The 11,587-nt window shown below is 47.9% G+C and overlaps 8 protein-coding genes across 8 annotated transcripts; 2 read left to right on the top strand and 6 right to left on the bottom strand.

Annotated features, from left to right (window-relative positions):
* Positions 1-394: 394 nt before the first annotated feature.
* FVEG_15704 (hypothetical protein) lies at positions 395-1,392 on the top strand. The gene is made up of 2 exons (XM_018904897.1): positions 395-1,101; positions 1,164-1,392. The coding sequence occupies exon 1, from the start codon at positions 699-701 to the stop codon at positions 1,017-1,019; it is 321 nt and encodes a 106-aa protein (XP_018750879.1). The 5' UTR covers positions 395-698; the 3' UTR covers positions 1,020-1,101; positions 1,164-1,392.
* On the bottom strand, positions 1,283-1,894 carry FVEG_15703 (hypothetical protein). Its single transcript, XM_018904896.1, has 2 exons — positions 1,764-1,894; positions 1,283-1,706 (listed from the first exon to the last, which is right to left on the bottom strand). The coding sequence occupies exons 1-2, from the start codon at positions 1,861-1,863 to the stop codon at positions 1,573-1,575; spliced, it is 234 nt and encodes a 77-aa protein (XP_018750878.1). The 5' UTR covers positions 1,864-1,894; the 3' UTR covers positions 1,283-1,572.
* Positions 1,895-2,437: 543 nt separating this feature from the next.
* FVEG_15702 (hypothetical protein) lies at positions 2,438-2,761 on the bottom strand (the record flags this gene model as incomplete). The annotated part of the gene is made up of 1 exon (XM_018904895.1): positions 2,438-2,761. One exon carries the CDS (start codon positions 2,759-2,761, stop codon positions 2,438-2,440), a length of 324 nt encoding a protein of 107 aa, XP_018750877.1.
* A 99-nt stretch (positions 2,762-2,860) lies between these two features.
* FVEG_05687 (hypothetical protein) lies at positions 2,861-3,825 on the bottom strand (the record flags this gene model as incomplete). Its single annotated transcript, XM_018893930.1, has 2 exons — positions 2,861-3,469; positions 3,553-3,825. The coding sequence occupies 2 exons, from the start codon at positions 3,823-3,825 to the stop codon at positions 2,861-2,863; spliced, it is 882 nt and encodes a 293-aa protein (XP_018750876.1).
* A 1,081-nt stretch (positions 3,826-4,906) lies between these two features.
* Positions 4,907-6,121, top strand: FVEG_05686 (hypothetical protein; the record flags this gene model as incomplete). Its single annotated transcript, XM_018893929.1, has 1 exon — positions 4,907-6,121. The coding sequence occupies one exon, from the start codon at positions 4,907-4,909 to the stop codon at positions 6,119-6,121; it is 1,215 nt and encodes a 404-aa protein (XP_018750875.1).
* A 269-nt stretch (positions 6,122-6,390) lies between these two features.
* On the bottom strand, positions 6,391-8,269 carry FVEG_05685 (hypothetical protein; the record flags this gene model as incomplete). The annotated part of the gene is made up of 4 exons (XM_018893928.1): positions 6,391-7,228; positions 7,284-7,542; positions 7,586-7,702; positions 7,750-8,269. 4 exons carry the CDS (start codon positions 8,267-8,269, stop codon positions 6,391-6,393), a joined length of 1,734 nt encoding a protein of 577 aa, XP_018750874.1.
* A 779-nt stretch (positions 8,270-9,048) lies between these two features.
* FVEG_05684 (hypothetical protein) lies at positions 9,049-10,360 on the bottom strand (the record flags this gene model as incomplete). The annotated part of the gene is made up of 2 exons (XM_018893927.1): positions 9,049-9,360; positions 9,986-10,360. The coding sequence occupies 2 exons, from the start codon at positions 10,358-10,360 to the stop codon at positions 9,049-9,051; spliced, it is 687 nt and encodes a 228-aa protein (XP_018750873.1).
* Positions 10,361-10,563: 203 nt separating this feature from the next.
* FVEG_05683 (alcohol dehydrogenase) lies at positions 10,564-11,484 on the bottom strand (the record flags this gene model as incomplete). Its single annotated transcript, XM_018893926.1, has 1 exon — positions 10,564-11,484. One exon carries the CDS (start codon positions 11,482-11,484, stop codon positions 10,564-10,566), a length of 921 nt encoding a protein of 306 aa, XP_018750872.1.
* Between the last annotated feature and the right edge of the window lie 103 nt (positions 11,485-11,587).

Genomic DNA, 11,587 nt, shown 5'->3' with positions numbered 1-11,587 from the left:
TCAAGTAACTTGATGTTATTTACTCCCAACCGAGATCGTATATTTTACACATTGATGAGAAGTACCTTATTTAACTTTAACTGAGCTCTTACCGCTTCGGCTACTTCTGCCCTGAGAATAATTTGCTTCGATCGCCTGCAATGACTTATTTCCATCACAAGATCCTGGCGAGTATATACACAACATGCCTCCCGTACCTGGGTGGCAACCAGTACAAGGTAAAGATACTTAACAAAGTGCCGAACTGCACAATCAATTCCCCGACGGGCCATGCTAACTTATTATGTACTGCTCACTCTATTTGGAATTTTCCCTAACCTGAGGCAAAGATCTGGTGCTGACCCCGCATTTGCTCATGATGCCACAACTTGAGCCTGGCCATCTCGATCTAGGTACATTCAACAACCAACAACCAACAGCCAACACGACAACTCAACTTCCTTCACTCAACCCGCCAACCGTTCCCACATTTGGGCATCAAACTTCAGCAACCAACAAAATAACCTCTTTGATCTACTTTTGGCGCTGCGCTTTGATAGTCAGCTCGGTGATTTCCTGATTCAACCTGTCTTCGACAACCAGCATTGAACAGCGCCTTACAAAATAGACAACAAACAAGAGTCTAGGCAAGACCAAAGAGTGAAAAGAACAAAAATAGCCAGCTTATCCCGCTCTGCAACACTCCCCTCTACTCCAGCATGACATACAGGAACCTCAACAAAACCTGGCGCGACATCGTCTTTGAACAGTACGAAGCCGATCACGCAGCTGACGTCCCCTTTCCAATCCACTACACGATCTACGGCGACCAGTGGAAAACAGACATCATCATTGATATCCCAAACAAGATTGGCGTCCCCGTCTTTCGTCAAGCTCTCCTCTACGCCGCTAGTACTAGACGCCTTGAAAAGGACCCAACATACGAAGACAACCTGATCAAGATCCGAGCACGTATTCCGCCAAGCAAGAATGATACTCACTCACAAGATGACGCTGCTGCTCCTGGCAACAGCGGCTAATGCTTGGACGTTCACTATCTATGGTGACGGCTATTGCGAGAGTCGACTCCGTCCGGTGACCTTCGGGGAGACGGTAATCAAGGTACTTACTAGATCTTAGTGATACTTCTAGTAATGATGACTAATACCCTCTCGCCCGCACAGACTGTGAAAGTATTCCAAACCCTTATAGAGGGTTCTGGCTTGAAGATTTAGGTGACTGCCAGATTGATCTGTATGCCAACAAGGCCGATTGTAATTCTGGCGTACCGCAGCAGTTTTATGATGCGAACAATGAGGACATCTGCATTGGGCCTCAGTTCCAATGGGATTACTATACTGTAGTTGGCTGTTAGGAAGCTTTACCATACTGGCACCGTGTAGCGAAGCCATAAGCTATTACATTGTCTTTAATTGGGACCAGTCCCATCTATAATGCCTATTTGTCGTTGTGGATGGACCCCGTGCTTAGACTGCAGGTATATACAATAGCCCAGAACACAATCTCATATAGCTTCATCATAAGTGTCTCCATCCTCATCGCCCCATTCGATTCCTCACATGAAGTCATTATTCAGCACAGTGTGCACGCGCAGGGTACCATATAAATGCCCGAGGTGCAGTTGAGACCGCGACAGCATCTGTCGCGCTCTATATCGTCACGAGGGCGTCTGCGATCGGCTCTAGGATCTTGTGGTCGTTGGAATTCTATATCAAGATATGAATCAGCATGTAAGCGCCTGATAATTGAGATAAAGCACATACTCATAGGCTGTTGCGTTCTTGGTTGAGACATTTGCACAGGCAGAGAAGCCTTTGCACCGGCAGGCTGGGCGGCTGGTTGTGGTTCAGAAATCGGTGACATATTGATGATATAACGCGGAAACAACGATACGAGTAACATTTCAAGTATGCAGACACTAACGTTAGAATAAATACCAAAGCTCTTGTGTTGGTTCCGACAATGATTGACAGCTAAGCCCCGATGGTGGGGGCTTAGCCTCTCAAAGGATCGCAGCATGCCCACTAAAAGTGCACCAACAAGAGGCAGAGCACTCAGCTGACGGGAGTCTAACCGAGATTTCAGTCTAGTCTGCCTTGCAGGGTACGAAAAGTGCCTGAAGGATTCTCGCCTTGACTGTCTTGGAGACCCAATGACGTCGCATATGGAGAAAAACGTGTCGTCTCATGTCACCTAACATAATGCCAAGATAAGCTTATTAACCCCCGAAGGCTATGTAGCAGTTCTAGAAACTGATGTTGGCTTGGTAAACTGTTGCTATTTCCATTGACGAATAATGAATCTTATAGTATGTATGCCACGTGTTGATGAAGAGCCCTCCCCTACAATTATTGATGAGAACATTCAAGTCTGTGAAATAAAACTAATTCTTAGTGAACGTTCTTATGTGGAGATCCCTAGCCTTCTGTGAGCGTTTCTACTTCAAAGCCTCCACGCAGAAAGGGTTCGCCGTAAAAGTTCCCTTCGGCTCATACGTCTGTCTGATCTTCTGCATCTTCTTATACGTCTCCAGATCATAATAGAACTGCCAAGCATCCTTCATATTCCAATCACCGTACGATCCCCGCAGAACACGACGATCTTTCTTACTAAAATACTTCGGCCGACCCTCATCATTCACCGCCTGCCACTTCCCAGCTGCTTCCCCCTTAGTACCCTCATAGAAAACATCCCAAGTTCCGCCAAAGGTAGCATCTCGGAAGCAGTACGCTGTGCCGTTACCTGCGTTTCTGCGAAACATGGATTGCTCGCCGCCGTAGACTTGGAGTTGGGAAGAGACCCAGAGACCGCTGTGCTTGTCTTTGATGTCCTCGCTGATACGGCCGGAGAACCAAGATAATCAGCCTGTTTTGGAGAGCTCGGTTGAGGTGGTGCTGTTGGTGCGCTTGTCGTAGGGGTAGGGAAACTCGCGGGGACTGCCGAATAACCACATGGAAGCGATAACGGACATCGGGGTGTCTTCAGGAGCCTCTTTGACAATCTTGAACTCATTTGGTACGTTTTTGATTTGGGTAAAGAGATCGGGTGAATATGGCTCTTTGTTGAGATTGACCCGTTGGGCATAGACGATAATCATTGCATACTTGAACTTGAGAAGATCAGCAATATTGTCCTTTCCGTCATGAACATCATCTGACAATTTCTGCTTAAGCTCGTCCTCAGAACCAGGGAAAGGATCCAAAAGATTAGCCTGTCTGCTGAGAATGTTGACCGTAAAATCATAGCCCCGAGGCAACTTGGAATCCTCTCCCTTCTGCACAAGGATATCGAGTAGAGCTTTGAGCGTCTCCTCCTTGTAAGCGAAACCAGCCCAAAGACCCTTGGAGCCCTGATGATTCTTGTCATCCTGAACTTCAATCTTGAAGTGTGTCAGGACACCAAGGGTTGCCGGGACTGCCACCGAGAAACCTGTATAAGAGATCTGGGTGGGAGTCTTTGGTAACCTTGACTACATCGCCTTTATAATCGACAATTTCAAGCTCACGAACCCAATCTCCAAGAAGACCGAATGATCGTGCAAGCATGCCGTACCCGCCGGTCTTGAACGTGCCCACCCAGACAGACGGTAGAACACTGGCCAGTTGGCATAAAAACGCCGTTATCTTTGAGAAAGTCAAAGATTTCGGTCAGTTGCCAGCTGACACTAGAGCGAAGGTACACTTTGCCATTCTCCCGCAGGATATTAAGATCAATGTTGGGCCGGCGAAAGGTAGGCTTCAAGTCTAGCTGGATACCCTGGGAGCCAGTTGAAGATGCACCACTGTATTGATGACCGCCAGATCTGATGGCAAGAGGCTTGCCCATTTTGGCAGCGGTTGACGACTTGTTGGATTTCTTCGACACTTGCGGGCTGGAGGATCTCGGAGGGGTTCATGTCGCGACTAACGCCGAAGGTAGAGGTGGCGTAGATGTTGTTGGCGCGATTGTAGGCAGCTGTACCGGGAAAGAATTGGTTGCCTTGGAAAGATGGCTCCATTTTGGTGGTGATAGTCATAGAAGAGAGTAGAAGTAGCTTCTTGTGATGAATCAATGGAGAAAACGAGACGAAGGTAGCTGATATGACGTTTTCTCTTTATAACCATTGTCCAAACCTCCATGAGAGGCCATTTTACTCGTGAAACATCGCACAGGCCGCCAAATCACACAGCTGGAGACCCAAAATGAATCTTTCGACTCTTCCTGGACATCTGCATTCCAATATCTTCAGCTCCCATCTCACACGCCAATAAAAAGACCAATATTCACAAACAAAAACGGGATGAGTGCCCGTTTCATTGCAGGTATGTGACAGACCAACACGGCAAAGCGCACTAAAATACGACCAATCTAGACTCACCGGGACGGGCCGTATGCGCAAGAATTCAATCCCGCCCTCATTCTTGGCTGCGGGGAAGTTGACGTGCCGGTAAGCCACAGGTGTTCAGCTTGCCAATTCGAGACTGCTCATTGGTTAGGAAGGGAAGTTGAGACCGTTTTCAGTCAGCCACTGAACGTAAATACTGTCAGATCATCTGAGTTGAGATATGTGACGCTCTTAGCGTGCTTCTGCCGCGTCACGTTTTGGGGGAGATGTGTTTGTGATGTGAACGTTGCCACTGGGCGGTATGGCAACGGAAGAAGAGCCTTACTACGTTCAGTGAGCTATGGGGGTAGGCTTGTACTGCTGTGGTATAGATCGACTGTGAAGAGGCATGTGAAGTGCCAATTGAAAGTTAGATAGGTGTTGGTATTGATCTAAACCGGTAGACCGGCAACGTGCGGACAATTAACTACTTCTGAGCGAGTATAAGATCAGTGAGTGTTTCCTACATAAAATCAATATTCTTCGCCAGGAACTCCAAACCTCCTAATTATTTCAGACCCATTTTGAATCATAGCAAGTATAATGGCCCCCAAAGAATCATCCCGTGCGGGTATCCATCTCGGCGTAGACTTCCAATACGACGAAGTCAACTTCGACTCTACCCCTCCTCCCCCAAAAGACGACCCCGACCCTCCTCTGGGTATCTTAAGCAGTTTCACCGGAGCCTGGACTGGAACTGGCTTCAACAACATCTTTCGACCAAACTCTGTCGCCCCCACCACCACCACCTTCACCAATCCTGTCCTCCCTGCCCCTCCCACTCCTCCCAATGTCTCAGTTCTCGAGCTCAACCTCACACAAGAGGATCTCGTATTTTCTAACCCGTTGGGAAAAGTCCCTAATCGTGGTCTTGAGCAGCAGAATGACATTATCATTAATGGTGTCACGTATCTTCAGACTGTGAATGATGTTACAAACACTGCTACGGGTAGAGGTGATGGTGCCAAGACGGGTATTCACACTGAGACTGGCTTTTGGTTGAATGTTCCTCAGACTAATAATAATCCTGTGGAGGGGAATACGCTTGTTAGGCTTGGATCTATTCCTCATGGAACTACCGTCAACGCACAGGGGAATCCTCCAGTCGTGACTGACGGACCACCAGACATTGGCCCGCGACCAATTAATCCTTTTGTCATTGGAAACCCGAAGGATCTTCAGATCATGCCCAGTCAGACAGCTTCTCAGAATAACACAGCGCGTCTGCCCCAGGATCTCAGTCTCTTCATTGAGCAAGGATCCATCACCCAGGACATTCTCAACAATCCAATTCAAATCCTTCTCGACATCAACAGTCAGCTCAATATTACCAAGACCAACACCTTCACAGTCTCTACCCAGTTTGCTCCAACACCAGGCGGTGGAACAGCCAACATCGCTTTCCTCGTCGGAGCGAGTAGCCAAGGTCCTAATGCAAACGCCGTGCAGATGGAGTCTACATTCTGGGTCGAGATTGTCGAGTCCGAGATCACAGTTCAGGACTACACTCCTGGAAAGCCTCTCCTTCTGCAGCCAGCTTATAAGTCGATTCAGGGTAAGACAACTCCGCCACTGCCAACATTCTCTGTCACGCCTCCTGGACCTGTTACCGGCCCCAAGACTATCCCCGTGACTTATACACAGATTCAATACTCTCAGACTGTAAACCTTAACTTTTGTGGGTTGACTTGGCCGCATCTGTCGCTGGCTACGCTGGTTCCTTCTCAGCCTATCGAGATTGATTATCCGTCCTCTTAATGGAGGGGTCATTGATGGTATTGGAATACACGAGGAATTGAACTTGTGACAAAGCTTATTAGTTCGTCCAGGAAAATGAATGGATGAAAATGAAAATCCGTCAACCTATTCTCATCGTGACATATACATACACGAAGTAGTTTTGTCCGTTCGAATTTTAATACAGTGTTCTGTCAACGGCTGAGACTACTTACTTGTGACTTCACGTGTTTCTGTTGCTTGCGTGGGCGTGAGTCTCGTCCTCGACTGTACTCATGAATTGTGCCATATCAATTATCCTTGTGCAGCTCAACCCTATAACCCACAAGCTCAAGCTTTTCAACCGTCCTATGACTACCCTGTCCAGACTCCGTAAACACAAAATGATCATGCGACAACAGCTGATACACAATACGATCCAAGGATGCCCAAGTATTACAGTTCCCATCAGGCCAGGCCAAGAGCGCATTCGCTTCCTCGTTGTCCTCCTCAGACCCAGCAGTGAACATCATTCGCCAAGATGACTCCGTATCGCTTTGTAGGCCAGTAGGATACAAGCGGAAGCGGACCTGTCCAGGGGGTGTTGGAAATGTCGGTGGTAGCCCAATGCTAAGATACGTGCCTGCAATATCAACTCCTCTGACTGTCCAGTTCGTGATATGAAATCCAGGCTCATCATCGACTGAGAGAGTGAGAGTAGAGTTCGTCTTGGCGTCAGTGTATGTGCCACCATAGATCTTGGCTGCTTCATCCTTTCCAGCCTCCTCAATAGCAGGAAGTAATTCCCTGGCGATTTCAGAAAAAAGAGTTTGGAGAAGACCACCACTGACTTCCGGACCAGCGTTAAAAAGGGTGACGGTGAGGTTATAGTCTGGGATCAACACCATGAGTGAGTGATATGTGGTGATATCGCCGGCTTTAGTGTAGAACTCAATGAGGCGGCCGTCTTTGGTGATGTTATCGGCACGGAATATCTCCCATGGTTCTCCAAGCAAGATACCTCTTGACGAAGTGCTCGTAGCAGGCTTCAGCCACTTTCTTGTCCCTGCGGGACTGAGAAGTTTGTTCTTGAGGATAGCATCCCCAAAAGCCATTATGTCGTTAATAGAAGAGTAATATTCTCCGGCACTAGGTAAACTGGTTAGTGTTTGTCGCCCGATATATACCATCTGGGTCAACTTACGGATCACCATAGCCAAGGGTTGCGTTCCACCACTCATCATCAACAGGGATGAATCCCAAGGAGTCATCGGGCTTTGAGTCAAATGTGTGTTTCATTCCAGTAGGATCCCAGATTTCCTTCTTGATGAACTCTCCGGAAGGCATACCACTAACCTTCTCAATGACCCATCCCATTATGGCAAACCCTACGTTTGAGTAAACAGGGTTTACGGCGTAGGGTGCGTACACAGGAGGCCTCTCGCCAAAACGCTCAAAGAAATCTGTCTAGTTAGCACATATCAACCACGAGATATGAGATCTTACCTTCTTTGGTGCACTCTGGAAGACCTAAAAGACCTGAGCAGTTGAGGCTTTTGGTTGGGTCAGGTGGCGGGTACCCAAGCTTTGTCCAGTCTCCATAAGGCTCGACATCAGTCACCACTAGACATATTAGCACAACATCACTTCTTGTTCAGATGAATACTTACAGTCGGCTGGTATGCCGCTAATGTGAGACGCCAAGGCCCCGATGGTGACTTCATCCCAGTCAACCGCCCAAACAGCATCTTGCTTTCGAGCTTGTTTGTTCAGTGCGCGAAGTTTAGGAACGTATTTCGTAACAGCATCGTCAAGATCAACCTCGTGAAGTTTTAACAGAGCCAGAACAGGGAACACCTTGGAGAGACTGGCCAAGCGAAAGACAGTGTCGGAGTCTACGTTGTCAACTCCCCGAGGATCGATCTTTGGAGGCGTATTGGCAAATTCGAGCATGTAGTCATCTTCGTAGGTTGATTTTATGGCGACTGCTATAGAGGAAAGATTGTAGGAGTTTGTTTCTTCTTCAATTCTTGCTTTGATAGCAGCTACTGCTGACTTGACTGAAGCATGGTTGGAAGGGTGGACAGGTGCAGGAAGGACTGGACCAAGAGGGGGACAATGGCCTCCGCGAGCTGCTAGTGAACTTCTCAAGAAGAGAGATGTATAGACATAATACCGAAATGGCTTCATATTGACTGAGCTTCGACCAGACCTGAACTATATCTGAGAAAACGGGAGTAGCAGGCAATGAGCTACTTATTACATTTATACTAAATCAAGTCCTCTGAAGACCAACGGCTGACGGAGCAATATTAGCCCTTCTCCGCGAAGGAAGGAATCATGATGATTCAAATATTGCTTACTCCCCCGCAAGTCCAAGTCATGAGATATCATACGTAAGCTTATGGCGTTTTTCAGATGACGGAGGATTCATCACATCATGGTAGGAAAGCTACCAGATGAAGCCTTCACTAGCCGTTTTGGAATCCTGTTTGTGTAAGATATCCCGCGTCCGATGATATTTATTACGTTCATGACTTACAAATCATCTTAATGTGAGCCTTGTAGAGCTGAAGGAAAGCATACATCGAGATCTTGCAGCGGGAGATCATGGTCTCTTGGCAGTACGACTGTGTCAGCTGTGCGGCTCAATTAGGCTATTCACAGCCGCTGAGTGACGTAAGGACTGCGCGGATAGGTTCCTATTGGGTATTCCCAGGGAGAGTTTTATATAATTCCTGTCCGCTTTTTTAGATCCGAGGGATCTGATGCTCTGGGCGGGCGCGTGGATGGACTCATGTCGTTCATTAATATAATATGTATAGTAGTAGCTTATCTAGACAGCAACACTCCGTCTAAAAACGAAAGGAATATATATCACGCAGAGCTAAATCCTCGCGTGGATAATTAATATGTGACACAAGGTTCATCATCTAGAGCCTCCTTGTCTGGAGAGTTTGGCACAGTACTTAACTAGCCTGAGGACCGCAAAGCTTCGTGAAAGTGATGTCATCAACCTTGATGGTAAGCTGGTCATACTCTCCAGAGCATGCCAACACAAGGGACAAGTCGGCTTGAGCCACGGCGTTACCGGCGCCGGACCAAGGTGATTTTCTGCTGGCGCTGTCGTCGAAGCCGGGGTTGACGACGACTTGGGTTTCGACACAGGCGGACTCTTCTGTCGTCGTGGTGCTCTCTGCGACGGCAGTAGAGGTCGTCTCCACAAAGGCAGTTGTTGCGGCGGTAGCCAAAGAAGTAACCGTAGTATAGGAGGTGATCGTCTAAGAGGCCTCTGCGACGCTCGTCATAGTCGTGGGCCGACAAGGGCCAGCTTCGGCTCCGAGAATGGCAAAAGCCACAGCGATAATAGAACAGCGAACCATTTTGGCCATGGATTAAAGAGTGGAAGTGGCTGAGACAGCGCAAGTAAACGAGTGTGAGGTTGCAAAACGGATTTAACGTTTTTTGGGGCGTGACGCCTCCTTTTTAAAGCCCGCTGTCAAATTGTCAAAAACATTCCTCGTTGGCGTCGCGCTAATGCCAATAGTTTAGAGGCTATTGAGGTCGAGATTGATTAAATCCGTGAAGGTGTGGGGGCTGATGCTGTGTACCTTGCATTTAACGCAGTCTATTGACTGGGGTATCTCAGCCCCAGTCGACAAGGCCGTTGGTGAATGAACTCTTTGTGCCTGGAATAAGCAAAAAACGATCTAAAGTGAATAACGTTGGGTAATATATGACATCAAGCAAGGGCCTGTTCGATAGCAAGAAACCATAGCTCAGCCAATCATGAATCTGCTGACAGACGCCCATTGCTGTGAGCTTATTCCAGCAGAGAGAACCTAGTACCACGTCTCGGGCCAAGCCTCATGTCTCTTCCGGGACAGGCACCGATTTCCCGCGCACAAGAGAAACGCTATCAACAAGGAATTCGTACCTCTCGCCCTGGTTGATAACGACAGAAACGCAAAGGTCAGTCGAGTCAATACTTGGGCCAGTATACTGGAAGGTGTTGGAGTATTCATGGTACTGGTTATCCCAACTGACTGGTTTTGCTTCCGAGTCAAACACCCCATCAATGGAAAGTTTAACCGAGTTGATGTTATTGTCGTAGTCGAGGTCCTCTCCCTCTCCAGCGGAGTAATAAGTACAGCCCTGTCTCAGATGTGCCGCGAAAGTGTACTCGTAGCCCTGTTGGATGTCTACCGGGGAAGAAGAGAAGAAGCAGAAACAAAGGGGTGGAGAAAAAGCAGACTTATCATTTATTATTAGTTGGTTCATGCCTGGTTGGGCTGAAGATACGAGTTGGAGTTATTGATTCAAGCGTGCGCTAAGCCTATAGAAATGGCTAGTGAAGGCAATAGTCACTGCAAAGCCCCTATTAGGTATTCTCATGGTTACTTATTAGACCACGCCGTGAGTGATAGAAACAGAATATAAAAGGGTGAAAAGTGGTATTATGGTCTTTATATGATATATTACCACTAGCCTGAATGAGACTTTGTAAAGTCGACTATAGCTTCGATGTCCTCTAGAACCGTGGGTCCCGTAGGGTTCCAGGCCAGTACCTCTTTGGTCTTTGCGCTCGAGGCAGTATTATCAGCCATAGCACCGAATTGAAACCAGCCAAAATGCTCCGGTACCTTGTCTGGAGGAATGCTGATAACAGGAATATCCAATTGTTTGCCAACTTCGGTAGCAATGTCCTTGATTGTCACGCTCTCCTCGGCAACGGCATGGAAAACGGATCTAGGCTCTGCTTTTTCAATAGCCAAACGGTACAATCTAGCCGCATCATCACGATGACCAGCGCACCAATGATTCTGACCATCGCCAACATATGCAGAGACGCCCTTTTCAAGTGCAGCGTTCACAAACGGGCCCATGAACCCAGAAACGCCTCCAGCCCCATGCGTCGTAGGAGGAAGTCGAACAACACATGCTCGAACACCTTGATTGGCAAAATCGAGACACAATTGCTCAGAAGCCCCACGAGCTGCCGCAAGAGGCTGGCTCATGTTAGGCTTATCGTCCTCATAGCCCAGCTTTCCCTGAGTGAGCATCATAGTGCCTGAAGTGATCACCATGGCACGATTGCCACCAGCTGCGACCAAAGCAGAACCCATAGCGGTAATGGCTGCACGGTCAATGGCGCAACAACCAAGAAAATCGGCAAAGTTGTGTACAAATGCCAGATGGATGACGGCATCAGACACAGAAGCACCCTTCTTGAGGACTTCCAAGTCCTCAATTGTACCAAAAAGGGCTTCGGCGCCTTGTTCCTTGAGCTGCTCGACTCCTTTGTCGCTGCGGGCTAGGCCGAGGACATAGTGACCGGCAGCTAAGAGCTCTTTGACGACAGCTGAGCCGACAAAACCTGTTGAGCCTGTAACAAAAACACGCATGGTGGTAGATCGATTGGATAAATCGTGCTAAATTAAAATGATGACTTGATAGATAGTTGAAAGACTGTTTCTTTACAATTGTGGATAGAAAGAACTGGCCTCG

The sequence above is a fragment of the Fusarium verticillioides genome, chromosome 3 (genome assembly GCF_000149555.1).
Source record: "Fusarium verticillioides 7600 chromosome 3, whole genome shotgun sequence".
In the NCBI taxonomy this organism is placed as follows: domain Eukaryota; kingdom Fungi; phylum Ascomycota; class Sordariomycetes; order Hypocreales; family Nectriaceae; genus Fusarium; species Fusarium verticillioides.
This window is presented reverse-complemented; position numbering and strand designations above follow the sequence as displayed.

What these genes read in the sequence shown, in the direction of transcription:
- FVEG_15704 (XM_018904897.1), top strand. Translation starts at nt 699, where the DNA reads ATGACATACAGGAACCTCAACAAAACCTGGCGCGACATCGTCTTTGAA.
- FVEG_15703 (XM_018904896.1), bottom strand. Translation starts at nt 1,863, where the DNA reads ATGTCACCGATTTCTGAACCACAACCAGCCGCCCAGCCTGCCGGTGCA. An exon ending in AAGAACGCAACAGCCTATGA is followed by an intron (nt 1,707 to 1,763) that starts GTATGTGCTTTA and finishes ATCTTGATATAG; the next exon opens with AATTCCAACGACCACAAGAT.